Source organism: Telopea speciosissima, chromosome 1, assembly GCF_018873765.1.
Source record: "Telopea speciosissima isolate NSW1024214 ecotype Mountain lineage chromosome 1, Tspe_v1, whole genome shotgun sequence".
In the NCBI taxonomy this organism is placed as follows: domain Eukaryota; kingdom Viridiplantae; phylum Streptophyta; class Magnoliopsida; order Proteales; family Proteaceae; genus Telopea; species Telopea speciosissima.
Genome location: NC_057916.1, coordinates 84,120,002 through 84,143,154, shown reverse-complemented (window position 1 = coordinate 84,143,154; position 23,153 = coordinate 84,120,002). Strand labels below are relative to the sequence as shown.

Here is a 23,153-nt window from a genome sequence, read left to right as displayed (position 1 = left end):
TGACACCGAAAAACTCGGACTAAATCTGGTCACTCTTTACACTACCGAATCTACACAACTCTTGACCACGGTTTGCCATCTTTTACTCAACCGGGTGACTCGTCCAAATCAAAACATGGCTTTGCAACAATGGTTTGACCAATACCCCCCAAAAGCCCAAATTTGCTGCAAGTTAACAATTTCCTAGTAAGAAACATTTGTCATATTGCGATTGTAATAGACTAATAACCTCACCCCCTCCCTCTTCCACCACCTTTCCATAATTAAAAAGAAAGCTTAATTTTTGTCTCCCTTTAATTTTTTTTGGGGATCAACCCTCCCCCTCCCCTTCCTCCCCCCAATGGGTTTGGGGATAGATAATCAATGGTTCTGAATGGAGTACCCTAGACAACTGGGAAAACCACTTCAACGAAATTGACCGAACAAGACACCATACTTTGAAACCTACATAGATTAACAGCATTGTTGCCCCAATATGGTACAGAACATATAGACAAAGCACCAAATAAACAGGTCCATGTTTCCCCAACGAGGACAACCATATCATCCCTACCCAACCCTTCCCACCCACCCCCCCCTTCCAAAAAATTAAAAAAAAAAAACCAAAAAATGATAAAATGTAACAAACAGTACCAGCAGTGCTCGTCAATACTCACACAAACAACTATGCACATGGACATTTCCATCTAGAATTATCAAATGAAAATAATTTTAGACATGGAATCAAACAAGTTTTTTCTGATAGTTGGATGACCTTATTCTGCTTTGTCATGGTTGAATCTCACCACAATGCAGGTGATGTTGTCCGCACTGCCTTGAGTATAAGCAGTCTCTGTCAACCTCCGGGCTGCTGCCTCAGGTTCTTCCTCAGCTCTTGCAAGGGAAACAGCATCCTAGCATGCATGATAGAATCAAGAAAGTAATTAAGAGTAACGAGATTCTTTGTAAAAGAATGATGCAGCAATAGATCAACACAATAACGTCAAGGTATGGCCAAAACGTTGAAAAGAACAAAAGCCAGAGAACAGAAACATGTACATCAGCCTGGAACATCCAATTTGAGTACCCAGCCTTAGGCAAACTAGGTCTTAGCACACAAGCAAATCAGACATGGAGTTCCCAAATCAGAGAGCTTGTACCTATCAAATTCTTAAAGATACTGGGAAAGGAAAGCTTAATAAAAATTAATAATGTCATGATGAATCTTGCAGCCTTTATTCTGGTATCTAATCTTCAGGGCAATGCTAACCATCACAAGCTAAGAACTGCAAGTGTGCAACCAAAAATAAACCTACCAGAGAGGAGAATACAATAACCAACAATTAGACATCCAAGATGAGGGGGAAACTGACCTCATTCGGTACTACATCCCAGACTCCATCACTGGCCAGCACCAGGCATTCAAATTCATCATCAATTTCTTGTTCCTGAAAAAAAGAGAGAAAATCAACCTCATGTTAAAGACCTCCATCATATACAGCTGTAGCAAATCAGCCTGCAATCACACCAACTCAAATCTAGAGAGCAAACCAACAAAAACAACACTTGCTATTGTCTTCATGATAGGTCTTCTATTCTAACAGCAAATCAATCACTACAAACTTGAGCGCTTCCTCTGTTACATCACCATACTCCTATCAGTAACCATCCAAGGGGATGGCTACTTTATGTGGGCACCAATGGGTTCTTCTATGTACAGTGCTTAGTTGGTCCTCAAGTTTTGTTGATAGGCCGTCCTTATCACCCTATCCTCTTTCCTCTTACTTTCATGTTTCATTTCCCATTTCTCACTTTTCTCATCTCATTTCTTCATTTTTATTCTTCATTCCTCTTACTTTCATTTCCCTTTGTGAGGTCCTCAATTTTCCCTACTTTGCTTTTGAAAGGATCCATGCAGCCGACCCCATTTAGTTGGGATAAGGCTGAGTTGTTGTTGTTGTATAATACAAGGGAAGGGGAACAGTTCAATAGTAAGTCAGTATGCCATATGATTGAGTTTGGCTTCGAAATTTGACAAGGCAAATCCAGAGTCCCCTATCTATCGAATAGTCAGAATTGCCACATCAGGTCCATTCATTTGATAGGTGAAAATGCAAAAGGGAGAAAATCCTTAGATGGTGGCCATGAAATCCAAAAGCACATTATCCATCCCAAGTTGGATTCAACATCTCCAATCCAATTAGCAGAAATACCACCCATCTAGAGCTTCCACTCAAAGGGTACTCACCAAGAAAACCAATTATCATCCAATAATTCAAATTCCTCCAGATGATTCCAAAGTAGTTGTAGCCTGTGTCACTAGAACACTCTATCTTCTGAGAAGCTGCTTTTTCAGGCATTGTCTTATCCACATGTAAAACAGATACTCAGATTTTCCCTTGGACAAAATTTAGTTAATAATAAACTTTACAAACTATTATTATCATTATTTAGGGGCTGATAAGATACACCAGCATTACACTTTGCAAGTTCACGAGCTGCTACCTGGTAGGCATCAGTAGACATTTGGGTGGGGTCCATGTTGGAAAGGAGCCCCCACCCATCTCATTGGTCAAATTCCAAACCAAAATGAGCATGGTATGGGTTAAAAGTGCGTCAAAAGTAATTTACAAACACCCCCAGCCAACCTAAAGTTTTTGTGGCATTTTCATATAACTTTGAACCATGTTTTGACCCCTATTACATATTCATATTGAACCGACGACTTGAACCAGAAAGATGGGAGTGGGGTCCAACATGGGACCCATGCTGATTTCCCACCATGTGACAACTAGTGAACACTACAAAATTCCCCAACCTTGGTGAATGTTTTGTTTAACCTATTTGGTTATTTCATATACTGATCACATAATTTTTGCATACATCAGTTTATTATCAGTATATTCTTCTGGTATTGAACATTACAAGGACCTTACTCTTGTCCATAGTATTAAATCTCGTCTCGGAGGGCCATTTCGGCTAGACCAAAATTTCCGATACACTGAAATTTCAGCAAAATTTTGCCAAAATCTTGTCCTTTTTCGCGCGAAGTTTCGGTTGGCCGTTTCGGTGGGTTTTAAGTCAAATTAAGGTCTGATACTTCATGGAAGCCTTGTTTTAGGCTATATATATAAATTTTCATATTGTAAAAATAGTCATCCAAAGTGGTGTTTTGGATTTGCAGCTTTGATTGGTGGTATACGATCGAATCCTAATGTATACCTACACATTGTCTAAGTACTAGAAGACATAATAGGCAAGTAAAACATGTATATCACACAAACATAGAGTCAATGAGTCATAGAATCAAGTACATAATTTGTAATGTCAACACACTTTCCTAATACAAGTGTCTACTAATAATAATTACTGCGATGTGCAGGATCGATCCCACTCATGGTCCAATGGAGTTGATGTGCATTTTCCATATGTTTTGTAAAAAAAATATTTTTGGAGAAAGGGGTTTTACCTGAAACAGTGGAGTGTGGCAAAATCCTCACCAAGAAGAAGCAAATGATGTGCTAGAAACCTTCAATGATGTTTTTCAAATGATTCACAAAAAAAAGCGAAGAAATCACAAAAAAGCACCCAGGAACGAAATGAGTCTCACTAGAGAGCTCTCGATTGAAATTTTGATCATGAGTCACGACTCACGAGATCTTGCATTTTTATAACATGGGTTTGTAACATCTCGTTGAAATTTCGGAGAGATGCTACAAATAGTCGAAATTTTGGCATTTCACTGAAATTTCAACCGAAATCTGGTCATTTTTTTGTTTCGAGCAACCATTTCAACTCGGTGAGGTCAAAATTACCGATTTCAGCGAGATTTAGTACTATACTCTTGTCACAGAATATATATCTATACCAACACACAAATATAGATATGCAGGTCTTTATATTATTTAAGGTCATCTGCACCTAGAACACCATTAAAAATGTGATTTACCGGGATATTGGATCAACCCAAGGTTGCAACATTTGATGGCTAAATCCAATCCCAGAAATGGACATCAACAGGTAAATCCACATTGGTAGGCAGATCACCAGAGTGAGAATATCATGAAACACCACCCCTACACTAGAGCATGCAAGTTGAGACATTCAAAGCAATATAATTTGCTCTGGAACTTCATGTCTCTGGCTCTAAGAATGTATTTCACAGAAATTCCATGAGATCTATACAACACATATTTGCAGCTGGAGAGACCATGAAAACAGATTATTAATGCATAACAGCGCAATAGGGGCACGTACTAGCCAGAGGACACACCACTTTCTTGCTTGTCATGGGCTTCTTCATGCATGAGGGCGGGCTTCAGCGCAATGGTAAGGTTGCTGTATTGCGATCTAGTGGTTGCGGATTCTAATCAGGAAACAGTCTCTCCGCGAAGCGGGGGTAAAGCTGCCTACATATCTGCACCTCCCAGACCCTGAAGTGGTGGGAACCTGTGCAGTGAGTACGCCCTTTTTTGCTAAGCTATGTCTAATAAAGGTATACAGTAGTATACCACTAAACATAAGCCACAACCAGGATCTAGGACCACAATCCAATATGTCCAACCTAGGAAATCTCTTAATTCTCAAATGCATGATCACAAGGGTAATTCAATTGCAGCCTGTGGCACAAGGTAAAGAAAAATGCATGTAATGGTAACTCAAAGACAAGACTGGTTCGTACACCATCCAATCACCCATAATGCATTGGCAAATCTCATTGATTACATAGGGAAATTAGATTATCCCTCAGGTTTATGAAGCTACCATTAGTCCACCTTCATATGCTCAAGGCATCCACTTAGTTCCCTATGTTAGCACATGAAACACGTTACCTAGATCACAAGTTCCAGCTACTGCTTGCTATGAATGGTCGGCTTCAATGGGGAAAAGACATTTCATGTCAGGAATGCTGGATGTTGATTGGTAAGATCCCCTATTGGATCATGCATGGCGAAGAGAATCTCCCATACAGTAATGTTATATAAGGTATCTGAATGACATATTGGATTTTTTGTTATTTACTCATCCAATGACACAAAGAAGAACTAATGCAACCTCGGGTTCCCAAACACTAATTTTGGGTTGCTATGGGCCCACAGGTGACAAATCTAAGGGGCAATGGATATTACATAAATGTACTGAAATTCGGGACCAGAAAACAGAATCTGGGACTAGTTGGTGAAGTAAAAGGATGTTTCTGGAAGTTAAAACAAGAATAGGGGTAGACAGAAATAAGTTTAGAAAGTAGGGATTTTTGTACAAATTATGAAGAAATTGGCCTTCCTTGCAAATAAGAAGAATTATTTTCTTCTACCTTGCAACAAAAAAAAACCTCCAGTGAACCTGGTCTGATTTCAGGTGGGATATCTCTCTCGTACGAATCCCAATCAAGATGAAAATATTCAGATTTAGATTGCCAACCTCTTGTGTTAATAAATAATCTCTGAAACTAACCCAGACCGCCAGACAGTAGACAAGGAACCAGATCTGAATGTTGATTTGAAACTCTCAGGTAGGGTATCAGATTCCAGGATTTGAGGTGGAAAGGAACAGCATCAAGAGAGATTGAGTTCTCTCTATCTAGACCCAAACTGACGCTAAAAACAAGGTATTGCCAGATAAGATAGAACGAGAAGAAACAAGAAAGAAGAAGAAGATAAGGAAATAGAATGGAGACATGAGGAGGTTCACACCTGTTGTCTCCAATGCACAAAACCAACAACCATAAAAGGACAATCTATTCATTCAACTCAAATCTAATCGATGGGCTACAAATCTACAATCATATTTTAAGAAAATAAAAGAGACTCGTAATCATATCCTAAAACAAAAATTGAAACTACTTGAACTCTCTACTCCTGTCCAGACTCCATGACTGAAATAAACTCTCCTAATGTCATCTAACTCCCATAAATAAAATTACGAGAATAACCACAACTAAAAAGATAAATCCCTAAATATCCAGTCTAAATCCAAGTTTAAACCAGGTTTTCCTTGGGGTTTGGGCTTCCAGATTGGATCATGCAGTCCAACCAAGCACATGCTACTTGACGCGAATGAATCAGAAAAGTGGGCTTATTTTAGCAAGAATTAAGTGTTGGGTTGGTTCTAAACATGTTGGGCCTTTGGTCCAATGGTTTTCATCATAAAAGGCCACTTTAATGGGCCTAAATTGAGGGTAGGAGGTAGGAGTACGGGATTTACTTTATTAGGTTAGTTTGAGTTGTTTTATTTTATTAAGTAATTGTTATTTATTTGGTTGTTAAGAATAGGGTAAAGTCTTGGATGAACAAAACTCTGAATCACCACAGAACTTGAGAAAGCAAAGCTTTCATTCATTGTAAAAATCATGTGGGCTCTCTAAAGCCCTAATCTTTAATGGAAACTAAAAACAGAACTACAATAGGAAAGAAAAATCAGGAAGTGAAAACAACATAGGAACATCCTATAAGAGAAATTCCACCTCAATAAAACTCTTCCTTAACTAAATAGGTAGAATAGGTGTCCCACAAGGTTACAACTCTATCCAAAGTAAGGAAAGGTGTTTTATTCATGCAAGACTCTATCCTATCCTCAACAACCAAGTAAATAACAATAACCTAAATAAACTAAAACAACTCAACCTAACCTAATATAGTAAATCCCGTATTCCTGCCTCCTACCCATAAGGACCAAAGGCCCAACATGTACAGGACCCAACCCAACACTTATTCCTACTAAAATTAGCCCACTTTTACTGATTTATCTGCATCACTACTGCATCAAAAACCCACTACCACACAACTCTTACAACTCCCTCTACTAAAACCTCATATCATGTACGATGATACTCAGCCAAACAAAGGGTTCAACAATTACAAACAGAACCAGCAACAAGAGCCACTCCTTTCCCTAACTTATACATGGTACACATATTCGAGGGTCTGCAATTTTACAACATATCATTTTGTAGGTCAGATACCTACCACATGGATGTCCTAGATCAAAACAATCTGAACAAGTATAGATAACATCTGATCCATCTATTCTACCTGGAGTAATCAACTGCTTTCTAGACATCCGCAACAACGTTAGTAACAGATAGACAATTTGGAAAGATATCTTACTTGTCAGGCTGTGACTTCACTCCTATTTGTTGTTTGCAGATGTACATCAGTATTCCTCAGCATATAAAATAAAAGCAAAAAGTTCTATTTCTTGTCCCGTTCTCATAAGCTTAACATGACTCTGCACTGATTTTTAGCCACATGGACAGCTGGTTTTCACCTAACATTGGATTAATAATACACCTTATGGATTAGCCACATGTCGAATGTCAGACTCAAATTCAATCAAATAACTTTCCATGTATGTCCATGCATCCTTGAAGTTTTTAGCCATACGTGTATGTCCATGCACCATCCTGCAGTCCTTAAATTTTCAAAGCTTTCTTTTCCACTTGGCACACTCTATGTGGGCTGGAACTCGACATGTACGCAGGAAACCTTGGGGTTCACACATCCAAAAAATTGGGTGTCATCCGACCTGCCATGTGTCAGACATTTGGGCCCTTTTCACAAGCTTATCAGGACAAGCCATCCTGGATACCTTTGCCCAATTAAACATAAAAGCATCAAACATTCAAACCCAAGATAATATCTTTATTGATTCCAATTTCTAAATCAGAATTACCCAAAGTTGAAATTTTGAATCAGGGTCTATAGTTGCAGGTGTGGACCCTGGGTGTACAATCATCCTCACATAAATCATTAGAGAGATTCTGAAATAGGAATTTATAAACAGGGACTTGTGAGAGAGAGAGTCGTCATCAGGGGGTTGAGACTGAAAGAGATGTTGGTTAAATAGTTGTAACGAAGAAAGAGGAGAGAGGGATGCAGATTACCAGAGTGAAACAGTTGCGTGATGCCCATATCCTCCAGTCCCTCCCTTATGCTCTTTCTTCTTTTTCTTCTTCTCCCATTGCTTTCAGCCTCTGCCCACTCCATTGTTCTTCCTTCTCCAACCTTCCTTTCCCCCTCCTCCACTTCCTCTGGTTTTCTTATTCTACTCCAACACCCCCCCCCCCCCCCAAAAAAAAAAAAAGAAAGGGGAAAACACAGGATTTTGGACAGGATGATGGGGAATGGGGATGGGTATGCGAAACACAAGAGTTCAGGAAACTTACCCCTTAACAGGATCACAGGTAATCTCAAAACCAGAGTTAGAAAGAATTAACAAAAGTAAGGGAGAATGTTCTCTGTGCCGCAGCGCAGCCGGCGTCCAGGCACATGGGCAGCCTGTGCAGAGGGCAGGGAGGTCATTGCGCTCACCCCCATGTGCCTGGGTGCAAGCTGCGCTGCGGCACAGAGAACAGTGCCCCTAAAAGTAAAGTCAAACTTCCAGATGTGGCTACAAATCTAGTCAAGTGTAGTAGACCAATAGCATAACAAATCCCCAAAATATCATGAAGAACCAATGTGGCTAGATATGCAACAGGGATTAAATATTCAGAATCTAACAAGTGAAATTCCAGAATCAGGTGATTGTATGTAGCGCCAGATCGGACCCTCTGATCTGCTCAATACCCTGGTCGAAGGTCAGTATTGGACATCACTATATTGCCCCAAAATATCTCCCTGTTCTGGTGGTTAGATCCCCCTCAAAAGTTGGATCTCGATTCTGCCAAAAAGGGTTCTAAAACAGCACATCCATGGGGAAAGAACCTGGGTAATAACACACAGTTTCAGACTGGCCCTTGTCCTGGTCCAATGTGGCAGAGATTAGGAAGATTAGGTCAAACAGAAACTGTTAAATTAACCCACCTACCACAACCGATTGGGAGGAGATAACTACTGCTGACCTGGTCTTGGATGGAGATTAACAGCAAGAAAAACTCCCCTTATCTGCAACCGCAGGGTTCAGCCAATAAGATTGAGTCCTCCAATTGATAACCTCAATACCCTCTTCAATATTCTAACTGGACAGCAACTTAAGTAGCAGAAATAAAAGTCTCGATTCTCCTCACAGTAACACAGGTTGCAGATTAAATAAATAGAAACTAAAGAAGAAAGGAAAAGTGGGGGATAGGGAAGGAAGGGGTCTCTCACCCATGGCCTGTCACCATTACTCTCTCACAGAGCAACTGACTCACTCAGCAACTGAACTAATCAGCACAAGCACAAGGCTTCTTTATTTACTAAAATCGTGTGGAGGTGTCCTCCCTTTGTCTATTTAGTATTTATAAAATAAAGCAAGCAAATACATGGAAAACTCTACATGCGTGGGAGAGATGGACAGAAAAAGTAACTCTTAAGATTCTAGTACAATGAAATAAAAGTTACTTTCTAAAACTAAAAACTGAAATTAAAAACTACCTGAGCCCCACAGAATATCTCTCAAGAGTCTTCTACAAAACTTAGCCAAACCTTCATGCACAGTCCAAGCTGGGCCCCACAAAATCTGATAGGAATCTCCCCCCTTTAAACTGCTGATCGGTGGATATTTGGGGCAGAACCTGGCTGGACCTATGGGCCTAAATTGATGGCCTGAATAGGCTCTGGCTTGGGCTGGTTATAACCAAACTCATGTGGACCCTTTAGGGGTCTGTTTGGACTAGCCCTACACTGCCTCACAAGACTTAGGAGAGGGAAAATTCTCCCAAATCGGTGGAACCCCCATTGCCGAATCTGCCCCCAGTGTCCAAATATATGGATTATGGACATGCCATTGGCAGGGAAGGTGCCAACTCTGGATAACGTAGCTACACAGTTCAGGGTTTGCAGGCAATAGACATTAAGAACTACCTCCAAATAACAAGAAAATAACAGTATAGAATTTATATTTGGAAAGAATTTCCCAACACATCAATAAACATGTGATCTCTAAAAATTTTTTAGAAACTCCAATGATCCTTAAACCTGATCAAGATCTAGAATCACCAGGTTCTTCCAGCTGCTGAGTCAACTAGGCCAATGTTGATACGTATTACAACAATGATCTCAAAATCAGAACAAAAAAAGGATTTGCTACATTGAAGACAATCCTAAATTATTAAAATCATAAAATTCAACAGTCAACACAAGGAAGGCTTTTAGATACCTGAATCTCAGGTTCTGCTACAACAAACGGCTTCAGTAAGCGGTTGCCAAAAGCACGGGACATTGCCAACACACCCCCAACCCTCCAAGTACCTGAAAGACCACGACAGGAATAAAAGAATAAACATTAGTTGTTGACTAAAGGGAACCAAGGAACTTAAATGTTCACTTATAGTTTAGGGAAAATGATGTAAACAGTACACACAGTCGGTAGTAAACACGCTCTCACACACTCTCTCCTCCCTGAGACTCTCTTTCTAGTTTCCTCCCTGACCATGTGAGGCCCCTTTTAAGGCACTCCCTCCAGTGTGCCCCTTGGCTGAAGATGCCAATACAAGCAGGCGGCGTGTAGATCCTACCCCTATAGTCATTACTAAATGGAGGCTTAAAGCTACCAAGCCGAGAGGTCTAAATTCAACACATAAGATCTTCGTATCCTACATGTGATCATCTTCATTCTTTTGGGTTCTGAGTAGCATAAGTGTCCAGAGAAAGGTCAAAAAGTAACAAGTCATCGGAAAATAGCTGCAACAACTATACCAGCAAAAGGCATAAATGCAAGATGCTCCTGGATTGAATCGAAGATTATCTCTGCCCCAACCTCCCCCCCCCCCCCTCCTCCCACCCCAATGAAAAGAAGAAACCATCGAACTGCCAGGCCTACATCAAAATTGCATCTTCTGTTGCACATCTATGTATTGGAATACATGGTCAAATGACTAGTATATCCTTTAAAGCTAAAAACTTATTAGGCCAAGAACAGTAGGAATCTTACCTGCCCACATAACAACCCCTCCAGCACTTTCAATTCTCTTTCGCTCATCACTTCTGTTTGGTTTATGATCTTCAGATAGAGGTATTGCTGTCCAGCAGAAAGAACAAGAACCATCTTTAGGGAACTCGGTCTAAACTAACAATTCCTTTAGTTAATTAATTGTGAATCAAATCAAAAGAACTCCACAGTCCACACTCTGCTAAGTAACCCAGAGTTTGCTAACGGAAACTTCAGGTGATGAAACAGAAGAAATATGCGGAATGACAATTACTAGAACAGTATGGAATACTGGATAACAGATGCTTGCCTGGAGTTATGTATCTTCGATAAGGGCAATGTAACAAATAAATTCAGTCTTTCTCTTTGGCTTATATGTATACATGCATGTAGCCATGACTTCCCTAATGTAAGTAAGCAATATCTTGTTTGCTTCCTCTGACCTAGTCTGCTAATGGCAACCAAATAAAATAAACAAAGATAGGAACCTTGACAAAGAAGAATGGCATTTTAGATTCAACCAGTCAACAGCATATAGTAGGATATGGATACATTGATGAGTGTTGTGGCCCTAAGGTAAACAAAATAAACAAGTAAATGGTCCAAGAGGCCAAACAAGAAGACCATGAGCAACTATAGCACTTTTCATCTTTAGATATCTCCTTAAACGATATAAATGAAAATAAAAATAAAAGGGGGGGGTCAAAAATATTCAAAGGCAATCCCTCACCAGCAGAATATAGTCTAAATAACAGGTATTCTATTTAAGTTTGAAAAAATAAAGTAAAATTGCCAACTGACTGTCCATTATGATTATCAAATTAAACAAACACTTAGACATGCCAAAGCATCCTGAATAAATCCAACAAAGTAAAGGGAGAAAACAGTAGCCATTTCCATACTTTGTAGTGCACACTAACTCCTAAAGAACATCTCAATCCCGTACCATTATTAGTTTAACAGAAGCCATAATAAAGCCTGTGAATGATTCAGCCAAGCCTCAATGCTCAAACCTTAGATTTTAGGCATATGATCCTAGTGGGGCAGCATTTAGATTTACAAATCTACTTAACTCAACAATGCCTTATCCCACTAAATGGGTATGTCTGATATATGATATTCTTCGATATCCTAAAGTGTGAAATAGTCCCCTAACACTCAAAAGTTAGAAACATTTAGAAATGCATGAATATAAAGGAATCCACATTCCTTGCCTTGGAAAATGGATGTGGAGAATAATGGAGGAATTGCTATTGAAACTTACATGGATGCATCAGTTTAACGCACCATATGGTAGTTATTTATTTGTGATTACATTTTAAATCAAAACTAAGGAATTATTGTTCCCTCTTTGGGATGAGGAGAGGAAAGATTAAGTGTGGTCATATCAATTACAATGACTCACTTGTAATTAGTATTAACATTTTCAGAATTTAAATATTTTTTATTTAGGAGTCATGAATTGTCAAACCGTCAAAAAGAGAGAGAACAACATAGATGAGTGACTGCAGGGGACAGGGAAACAGAACTATGTTTTATGTGTGTCTGATAAAGAAAGAGAAAATCATGTTTTATGTGCATCTGATAAAGAAAGAGCAAGCTAACTGTTTAGACCGTTTTAGGTGCTCCAGTATTGAACCATGTCTCAAGTGCTAGAGCACGGCACAAGAAAACAGTTCTGGGTGCTAAGTTCACCCAGAATATCAGTACCCAAGCAGTCCCAGGAAATAGCCACTTGAATACCTAAACAAATTCAAAATTTTATAACCATTTCTGGAGTCCTGAACCTCCAACCAACACCAGCTATTCCATAACCATCACCTAGATTGTTTCCACTCACAAAAATCACTCTGGAAATGAATAAAAGGCAAGAAAATGCCAAGCATATGATAATAAAGTCCACTGGAAATATTCACCCCCCAAAAAAAAAAAAATTCCTGTGGAAATGTTCTTCCAAAACCATTAGAATCCCTATCCAGAAAATAAAGTCCTCAAAATATAGTGTCTAAAAAAACATGGACATTGCCCCTTTATTAAATTTGACTACAACAATATCTGGAAATCCCTTGCTAACTACTAAGCCATCAACAGCTATCAAATGAACTGCAACCTAAAATGTATGGCATACCTCTGCCTGCTTTCGATAATACTGCCCGTGAATCTCCTACATTTGCTACATATAGATGGTTACCAACCAAAACTGCTGTTGAAGCAGTAGAACCATCATCACGGTAAGTATTGCTTTCGGCATCCAGGAAGTCCGAGTCTGTTTTTTTATATGTTTCACCTGCAAGCTTGCCCGATATTACCAAAGAAATAAAGCAATGAGTTCATTAGAAGATGGGAAAACTCCCACACAATGCGCAACCTCACAAAAAATCCCTAATTTGTTTAATCAACTAGTTACAAAATAGTAAAATTGACAACTATCCTTGTGAACTAAAGTGTTGATTGAAATCTCAAATACCAATTGTGGATGGTCATCTATCCTTGGTAATGGAACAAGGAAAAAAGTCGTATCCTCCCAAACTGGAAGAGAGACGGTCCACATAGATCAAAATTTAACTTCCTTTACAGCTTATGTGGATTTGTTGCCTCTTTATGAACAAAAAAGGGACAGTAATTCTTTTCCCTTGTTTTATACCAGGTGTTCATATAATCTGTTGGAACCGCTTCCTCTAAAAGGCCAACCTTGTAGGAAAGGGCGGACTATCCAAAAGGGATACGGGTGAATAAATAATTCAACATAATCATATGAAGTCAATTCAAGCATCTGAATTTATTCCAGTAGTCCTCTTCTAGCTCTTTAAGGAAAAATAAATTATCTTAAGTTCTTGAATGGGTGGTGAGCTGAGACTGACAAAGCTAGCCAACTCTGCCAAATGCCAACCAAATTAGAGCTATTGTCTACAACTTGGATTCTTATGTATACACATTTGAAATCAAGAAGTAAGCATATTTATTGGCACAACAGGGTCCTTCTAGTCTTTTTTCTGTTAAAAAACGGATCTTTTCCATTTAATCACCAAGTCTATGGCAATCTTTTCCTTCTTTCTTCTTCTCTGCCTTGTCAAATGTAAGAACAGAAAGTGTAAGAGAGAAAAGGAAAAGATAAGATACTATTTCCCATCAGGTTTCACTTGTTCCGAGGCAAATATACATCTTTTATTAATTCCAATTATGCAGCTTCCTGCACCAGATCACTGGCTGCAATGGATGTACTGAAATGTGCATAAACATGTAGAAGTAGGAGATAATGCACTACATATGGAATTGAAAATATAGAACGCACTTATGGCCAATTTGGTATCTGCCATAAATTTTGGATGCTTCAGGAGATTCTCAAATAAATGTTCCTTCAAATATTCAGCCGCACGAGAACCACCATGACCTGTCATGACACATTATGATCATAAAAATCTAAAATCCTGTACTTCAATTCAAGGGAAAAAGATTACAGCATTAATTTATAGGAAGGATTTAAGAATAGTCTGGATCCAATTGGGATAGACCTTAGCCACTCTGAGTTAGATTCAGCTAGAATCAGCTGATTCAAGCTAATCTAGTTAAGTATCAGCCAATCCAGGCTGGTTAAGAACAATCTGGTCCCTCAATCCTTGATTTAAAGTCCAAAAATAATAGAGGGTAACTGTCATGAAACCAGAATATCAGGACAAATGATCATGTAGACCAAAAATCAAAATTTATTCAATGATCCACCAATAGCAACCCTTACCCCATCCTCCTCTTCCTTTGTGGGAGCTGGAAGGGTTGGGGAGAAAGGTTGTCGTTCACAAGAACTATTTTCATGTCGAAATTGAAGAGGTAAATCAGATGATTACGCTCATTAGATAGAGTTGATTTATTAAAGCTTTAAGGTGAGACCCATAAAATGGTAACTTCTGAAACCCTCAATTTACGGCACATATCTTCTAACTATGCATAAACTAAAAAGACCTTAATAACCATTTATTATACTTGAGATACAAGCTGACCAAAATTTAGTGGTAATGAAAAGAACATCCAACCATCAAATATTCCGAACAGACAGACTGTTTGACCATCAATCTTTGACATTTTAACATCAAAGAAGTCCTCCATGCTTGCCCTCTTTCCCCTAAAACTCGAATAGCCACAGCTCAGCCTTCCATCTTCACTGAAAACCAGCAAAAAAATGCATGAGCTAACCGTATTGCCGTCTTACCATGAAACATTTCCATTCATGAAAAGGAATCAAGTAATCATCTCATACTATTCATCAATGGTACCGCTTTCCATTAGCCACCCAAGACAGAAATTATGTCAATCTAGATTGTATAACTATAATCAAATGGACCTCACAATATTGAACAACTAAAAAAGGGAAAATAGAAACAAAGGAAGAAAGAATAAGAGAGAGAGAGAGATCCACAGCATCCAAGCAATAATTTTTTTTTTGGGGGGGTGATTGTTCAATGCCGTGAACTTTCAACAATGTTACAGCTACATATGCCTTTGATAACCAGCCAGAATCAGGCAACAAAGAGGACCGGTAGTTCATCTGGCCATGATATTTTCGGGTAATGGTCCAACCAAGATGTTGCCAACAAAAAAAAAATCGCCTTTTTTAAAACATAGTTCAGATCAGGAACACATGAAATCCTAAATAGTGGATATTTTCCCAGCTGATATACCAGAATAACACCAACTATTGCCACAAATCTTTCCCACAAAAAAAAATAAAAAAAAATCTTAACCTTTAAGAAGTGTCAAAGGTAATTTAGATTGGTTCTCCAAATATATCAGTTCTTGACACAATTTATACACACATATATACATATATACATGAATCAATGCACAGAGAAAATGAATAGGATTAATGGAAATTGAGATATGAATAAATACAGCCAGTCAGTTTTTTTGTTTTTTCCCCCAAAACAGAATGAACGAAATTAACAATAATGACAGTATATTTGAATTCTATTTCTATAGATTTCAGCATTTTGTTCCCAGCCTGTTTAACAAGTTCAAAGAGGAAAGCCTCAGCTCTTCCCTTTCTGCGACTGAATTTTCTGTTTATTTAATTTTGGTTCCCATAAGAAATGACCATAATGCCATTCCATTCAAACCATGCTACCAAGTACCAACAATTATTCCTGATATACCATTACAGATATAGAAATTGAAAGCTATGTTGTTACCCAAACAAAAATGACAACAATATCATTCAACTTAAACCATGGTGCCCTCACGATTCCTAATATTCTGTTTTTGAATCTGGAAAGTGGTCTCCGGATGAAATGACTATCATATTGTTCCATTAAAACCATGGTGCCAATTATCATTCTTCATTCCAACAAAAGCTTTTATGGACTAGAAACTGATATGAACTCCTGGGAAAGTAATAGGTAATAATGGTTCGAGGTTGAGCTCATCGGCCACCTCCCTATAGGGAATAGAGACAGTTACGCTGTGAATGAAGTCTACATTCTGTAGACTGAACCTCACGGTTATGGATACAAGTTCCAAAGGCTCCACCAAGTTATAACTGATGCCATTTTAGAAAGAAAGGGCGTACCCAGTGCATGAGGCTCCCGCCACTGCGGGGTCTGGGAAGGGTCATAACTAGGTTGACTCTCTGTCTCACAACTTGGTATCAGTCTATCAAAGCACAATCCCCTTAGGGATTTTTTTTTCTAGCAGCGACGACTCTCTCACACAACTTGGTATCAGTCTATCAAAGCACAATCCCCTTAGGGATTTTTTTTCTAGCGGCGGCGACTCTCTCTCACAACTTGGCATAAGTTTATCAAAGCACAATCCCCTTAGGGATTTTTTTCCCTACAGTCCACCGCCGCTACCACCGCCAAGACTTTGGCCTCTTGGTTCAGCATGGTTGACTGAACATGTGTTAATGCATGTCGAAACACGATAACCATCGCTGACCACTAACCACCATCATGCAGCCTACAGCTGCCGCCCTATCGTGTACGGTCACTGCCACCCTTGTGGCCTTTTTTGCCCTCCTTTAGGGCGTCATTTTGCATCAATCATGTCGACCTCCCACTGCCGGCCCTCCGCAGGCCACCACCTGCCACTGCCAGCCCCTCCAGTGGCCTTCCGTGCTCCCGCCAGACCCTCCAAGGGTCATTGGAGGGTCCCCTTTGTGATCGCCAGGCCTTCAAGCCCCTGCCAGTGGCCTTGCCTGCTTGCGCCAGGCCTTCCAGCCCTGCCGGTGGCTCTTCGAGTGTTCAGACATTATTCACAGCCAAAGGATGGAGTGAAATTGCAACAAATACAAATTCTGGAAAAAAATTTAATTACCAAAAACCCTGACCAATATCGATTTTGTCAGAAAGCCCAACAAAAATCGATTCTCAAAAAGGCTGAACCAAATAGGGAATTAGCCTCTGTAGTAGCTCCCGAAAATTCAAGCAAGCTCCCAAAATTCCAGCAACCTCAAAAATTGCTTCCAAAAAATCGATCTCAAAACCCTGATAGCCTGATAGGGTGCTGCCGATATGTGTTCTTCAAGTTCCAGCAAAATCTTCACTCCATAAATCACCCAATAACATAAAGAGAGACCTAGTTCTTAATTTAGAACATGAACTAGTCTCTAAACAGTCCCAAAATACAGCATAGGGTGCTGCACACCTTCAAACGAAAGACAAGAGAAAGCTCAAAACTTCAATTTCAAACGAACACTTCAATGCCGATAGATGTCTTGAGAAAAAAGAAGAAAATAATCAAAGAGAGCTACAACAGTGCCTATAGCTCTGATACCATGTCAATAATGAGAGAAAAAGAAAGAGAAGAAGAGAGAAAACGAGAGAGAGAGAGAGAACAGCTTGTGCAACTTGGGAGTCGCATCTTATGTTGGATCTCCCATTAATCTTCAATATATAATAATTGAGCAGTGATTTGAACTTCTACCCATGGTGATAATATATTACTGTGTGGCTCAGATATTTCTCCTACTTGCAGCAAAGAACTTGCCCACTGTATCTTAGCCTAGGTCCAATATCGACCTAATGCAACTTAAAAACTACACCATATATTCTGTGATGATATCCTACACAATTATCCACACAAATCCACTACAGATTGCCAGGTAACATATTTCATCAAGATCCTTTGTGGGAGTGTGGAAACCTCTCAAAAGTTTACATTGACATCATCGTGACATACGTACACTAGATGACAATGGCACACTTTCTCAGTCGCTTGACCCTAGGCATTTAAAGTGCTGCAAAGAGAGACTGAGGGCAAATACAACAACACAACTCAGCCTCATCCCAACTAAATGGGGTCGGCTACATGGATCCTTGCCCTCCAATCAGCTCTATTCAAGGTCATACTTGATACAAGGCCTAAGCTATGCATTTCTTTCCTCAGTACTTCTCCTAAGGTCATTTAGGTCTGCCCTTAGCTCTTTTGGTTCCTTCAATCTAAATTAAATCACTCCTCCATAGTAGGGCATCCAAAGGCTTCCGTTGAACATGGTCATGCCACCTGAAACGACCTTCTTGTAGCTTATCACATATCGGAGCTACTCCCAAATCAGCTCAAATACAATCAGTCCTTACTTTATCCTTCCTAGTTTTGCAACTCATCTGTTTCAACATCCCCATCTCCGCTACACTGAGTTTATCTATATGATGCTTCTTAACTGCCCAACACTCCACACCATACATCAGAGTCATGACAAATGAAAGCGACAAATAAGGATCATGCCACTTACTCAACTCAACTCAACATGCTGACCCCGACCAAAAATTTAAACAAACAACATGAATTCACCCAGTACAGCCTTTCTATACCCTCAACAATCATTTAAGACTGTAAGTCTCATTAAATGTCCAATAATTTGTAACTTTGTATTGATATTTAGGCCAATCAATCTTCCACTCCACTGGAAAAACCAGTTGTAATTCCAACTGAGGGCCATCTATTTAATCAATTCGAAAGCGGTCCATTCGTTGACCAAACAATCAACAGCCACATTAAAAAGTTAAGAAATTGATTTTGTAATCCAATATTTTCCTTTAATAGTAAAATGTGTAGTGTGACAAGAAACTGCAACAAACTACACTTGAAAACTCATAAGCGTAGATAAGAATAAAATATGTGAGAATTTAGGAGATAGGAATTATTGAAGGAATTTGGGTACTAATGTTCATTGCTACAATCACACACTGATCTGTTTACGTACTAATGTTCATTGCCATATACACACGTTGACCTTTCAATTTAAATATTTGAGTCTTTGTGCATAGGTCCTACACTCCTACTGAATATGGCAAGACATCAAGTAAGTCATCAAAAGCATCTACCTAATAACGAATAGACAATAGGGGAGAATGGCAATGCAGGTAATATAACAATACCTTCCTTTTACCACCAACCCCACCCCCCCCCCCCCCAAAAAAAGAAGAAGCAGTACCTTCCCAATCCTCCGATAGCACAGTCATTATCTTCCATGTTTTCTTTCACCGGCAACATGTCGACAATGGTTCCTCGTTCAGCAGTTGCACCAGTGTCAACCATCATCGCTTTGGCCGCCCTAAATTTGCGACTCGATGGACACTCTGCGCCAACTCTTGAACCCAATCCCCAACGCAGATCCCTCAACTGCACCCTTCCCTTGGGAAAAACCCTGATATGCCCAGCTTGAAGGACTATGCTCCTTAAGCTGGCGTTGCATAACATCTAAACAAGCAATCTTGGCCTAAATGCCAGAACTTTGTGACGATGAACCAAATGAACTGCACATAAACAGGGGAAAAAATTATCGAATGGAAAACCTTATATTCATTCCAGATAGATCTATGCATTAACATCACCAGGGCGATATAACAAACCTAGCGTGAAAAACCGATGGATCCCCCTTTCAAACTCTTTGGCTTCTTAAACTGAACAATTCAGGAAGATCTGCTTGAATACTTTGCATTTTAGTGATTCATCAATCGAATCGGATAGCTTACAGAACGAGAAAGAATTCTCCTTACAATAATAGATCCCGCTTTGAAATCTTCAATTATGTTGGATAAAAAAATTAACAGTAATTGAAGAAAAAATAATTCACATCGAAGATCTTGCGATTCGAGCATGCGAAAAGAGTGACGGAGATACGACCTTCTGATAAAATCATTTGCTAGATCCAGCTCGAATTCGCGATTGTTTTACCTGAATCGAGACAGAGAAATACTGCTCTCTCCGTCACGGAATCGAATCAAGGTTACCTGAAACCCTAAAGAGAGCTCCGAACGTCACTCTACTTCCTTTGTGTAGTATTTCTCAACAGGGGTGGGGGGGAGTGGATTCACAAATCACAGATACGAAGAAAGAGATAGAGAGCGAAGATTGCCCGGCCACAGTGGGCTGGCACGAAAAAAGAACGGCAACGTGGCAGTCCCCATGCACCCGTTTTCGCTTTTCAACCTCTCGACTCTCACGTGTGATGGTGTCGTTCGGCATTAAAATATGAAAGCGGCTTGATTTGGTATGGTTTTTATTTCAAATTCGGATTGATTTCATGAAATAGTCAACACAGATTTTTACTCAACAAATTGAAATTATTTTGGTTGTATCAATATGGAAATAATTTAAGAATTAAAAAAAAATTTATTTGGTAATTCAATTTCTAAGAATAGATTCTCTATATTTCGTTGAGAAGGGTGCTGATGGTGGTGATAGCCATGGTAGTGGCGGGGTGTTGGTGGCAAAGTGATGGTGAGATCATTAGAAAAAGAAGAATAGTGTTTTTTGTTTTTAATATGAACTTACTAGTTTACCCATCAAATTAACCATGTGGCATGTGCTCATTAAAAAGCATGAGTGAAATCAAATGAAATATAAATTCTGAAACAGTTCATAATTTCTGTATCACTTGATTTCTATTTCACTGAAATAAGATGCAAAAATCAAACCAAACAATTTTCGGAATTGAAATCACACCAAATCAGGCCTAAACGAATGCTAGTTGATTTTTATAAATACTCAAGAGGACAGTAGTTCACTGTGGGGGAGCATGGCCACTGCACACAGGAGAGCATCATGAGGTGCAATTTCCTTCTTTCATTAGGGGGCGAGATTGTCATTTCGCCCCCACTGTGTCTGGGATGGGCGATATGCTCCCTGCAAAACTTTTAGGGATTTATGATTACTTTCTCAATCCTATCGTGTGGGCTATTATTACATATTATATGGAAGATGGGAACCTTGAGGTTTGAACCCTGGTAGGGTGGGTTTTTATGCTCCACATATCTATCGATTGCGTTAGGTAGATTTTCTCTTCTCTTATACTTATTACCCTATAAAGTGGCTCCTGCGTCTAGACGCAAGGTGGGGCAAAATAATCGCTCTACTCTTCATGAAAGGTAGAAATCCCGCCCTTGTGATGCTTCCGCGCATGTTCCCATTGGCCCTATGCTAGCACAAGGGTCATGCTCCTAGACAAAAAACCTTTGCCCTTATAATAATTGTTCAAATTCTCTATAAACGTGGGAGAAGGTTTTCCGCACACTAGTATGGAGAGGAATTTGTATGCTACACCAACGGCAATGCAAACAATAGCATCATCCACGTGGGTCACACATGAATCAAAACAGGAGAAAGTGTATAAGCCCCACATCTCATTATGTGAGAGGACGTTCACTGGAATTTGCACTCCAACATCGCAAGCTTCATACTTCCTTAAAACCTTGTTAGGAAATCACTCCCGTGTACCCTTTCTTTCTATGCATATGTACTATGGGAATCAGTTTTCTATTCGGGAGTGTGGCCTACGCCTGCACTCCCATGTGTCTATATCTCTCATCCTTGGCAAAGATGTCTTTTCATATAGGGAGGAGAGAGATAGACTCGTGGGAGTGCTTTTTCCCAAACATTACATAGGGATACAAGGTGGGAGTGTTAGCGTAGGCCACACTCCCTGATAAAGTTATTTTTCCCATGTAGTATATAGGGATACAATTCCAACAATCTCACTAGTTTTTATTTTCTTTGAAAAAATATATATATATATTTTCTCTCTTTAACCTTTGAACTTGAAAAATTCAAAAAGTGTCCTTATTTTCATGTATGGGAGGTTGAAGTGATAGGCATTTGCCATTTTGAATTGGCAAACAAATTGACGAGGCATAAAACACCTCGCCTGTTAGAGGCTGCCACGTGGCCGACCCGACCGCTGGCCGGGAACCGATTTGGGCCCGAAGAGAGATTGGGCCGACCCCATCTCCGATAAGTCACCCGACAAGGCCGGACTCGAGCGAGCTAGCCGGTGGTGAGGCCGAGCCCATACAAGTCGACCATAGACTCCGAGCCGAGCTCATGGCCGAGACCAACCTCTAGGGCCTAGCTCCTTGCCAACCTCCTCCTGTCGACCCCCGAGCCTACCTCCGAGGCCGAGCCCTCCTCCATTGAGGCTCCCATAGCACCCCACCGGGGATCTCCGGCCACGCCAACACATCCCGAGAATCACGGGATAGGGATCGAGCCACGATCCCCGCGCAACACGGAATCGCACTCTACATGGACTCTTTCCTTAATAAGAGTCCGACCAAAAATAACTCTCCACTCCGCTCTACGCGAGAGAACCTTCAAAGAAGGACTCCTACCATACTAGGACTCGCCAACCGTCTCGTCTCCTCCTCACTCTATAAATACCGGTATGGAGCACCATTCATCATCTTGCTTTTACTACACGATTACGCTATCGCGCTAGAGACCGACTTGAGCATCGGAGAGTCCTAGGCCGGAGCCACACCGACCCTCTTGTGCTCATTGCTTGGTTTTTGCAGGTTCATCCACGGGCGAACCAAGTACCAGAGGTTTTCACACGCAACAGATTTGGCGCCGTCTGTGGGAACAACATCGAAAGCATCGTCGTTTCTACCAATTCCCGAGCAATAATAATGGTGCACACGAGGTCGGGCAAGCATGGCTCGACTTCCCGCACGGAGGAGCCGCCACCGTTGTGCGAGCGAGGCGATCACCGCCCGAAGCCTCTCGGCGGGGATAAACAGAAGACCCCCTAGGGCGGGTGGTGCGCAGCCCATCACGGGCACCATTCCCCCACCGGAGAGTGGGAATGGGGGAGGTGCGCTAACCATGGCCGAGGCTAGCCGGAGTGCAGGAGCCAAGCTTGGACCGGAATGGCCTACCAAGACTGCCACCCTTGCCGGAGAGTTTGGACCCGAAGCCCCGGCAAATAATCGACAGTTATGGATTTGCAACTCGCAGATGCTCCACACCAACGAGATGCGCGCACCTTCATGAACCGATGGCCCGAGGTGGGCTGATGGGCCAACCACTGCCGCGCCCCGGCTCCGATACGCACGGAGAGA

The 23,153-nt window shown here is 40.4% G+C and overlaps 1 protein-coding gene across 3 annotated transcripts; it reads right to left on the bottom strand.

The window, feature by feature from the left end:
* Positions 1-641: 641 nt before the first annotated feature.
* On the bottom strand, positions 642-20,110 carry LOC122639674 (probable protein phosphatase 2C 76). 3 transcript variants are annotated; one of them, XM_043832577.1, is made up of 10 exons: positions 19,815-20,109; positions 19,668-19,748; positions 19,250-19,571; positions 14,856-14,983; positions 14,120-14,218; positions 12,956-13,114; positions 10,831-10,917; positions 10,057-10,148; positions 1,353-1,427; positions 642-893 (listed from the first exon to the last, which is right to left on the bottom strand). In XM_043832577.1, the coding sequence occupies exons 3-10, from the start codon at positions 19,513-19,515 to the stop codon at positions 756-758; spliced, it is 1,044 nt and encodes a 347-aa protein (XP_043688512.1). In that variant the 5' UTR covers positions 19,516-19,571; positions 19,668-19,748; positions 19,815-20,109; the 3' UTR covers positions 642-755. The 3 variants fall into 3 exon arrangements, with proteins under 3 accessions (XP_043688512.1, XP_043688505.1, XP_043688519.1); XM_043832570.1 differs by having other exon boundaries at positions 19,668-20,109; XM_043832584.1 differs by lacking the exons at positions 642-893; positions 1,353-1,427 and adding an exon at positions 9,865-9,909 and having other exon boundaries at positions 19,668-20,110.
* Between the last annotated feature and the right edge of the window lie 3,043 nt (positions 20,111-23,153).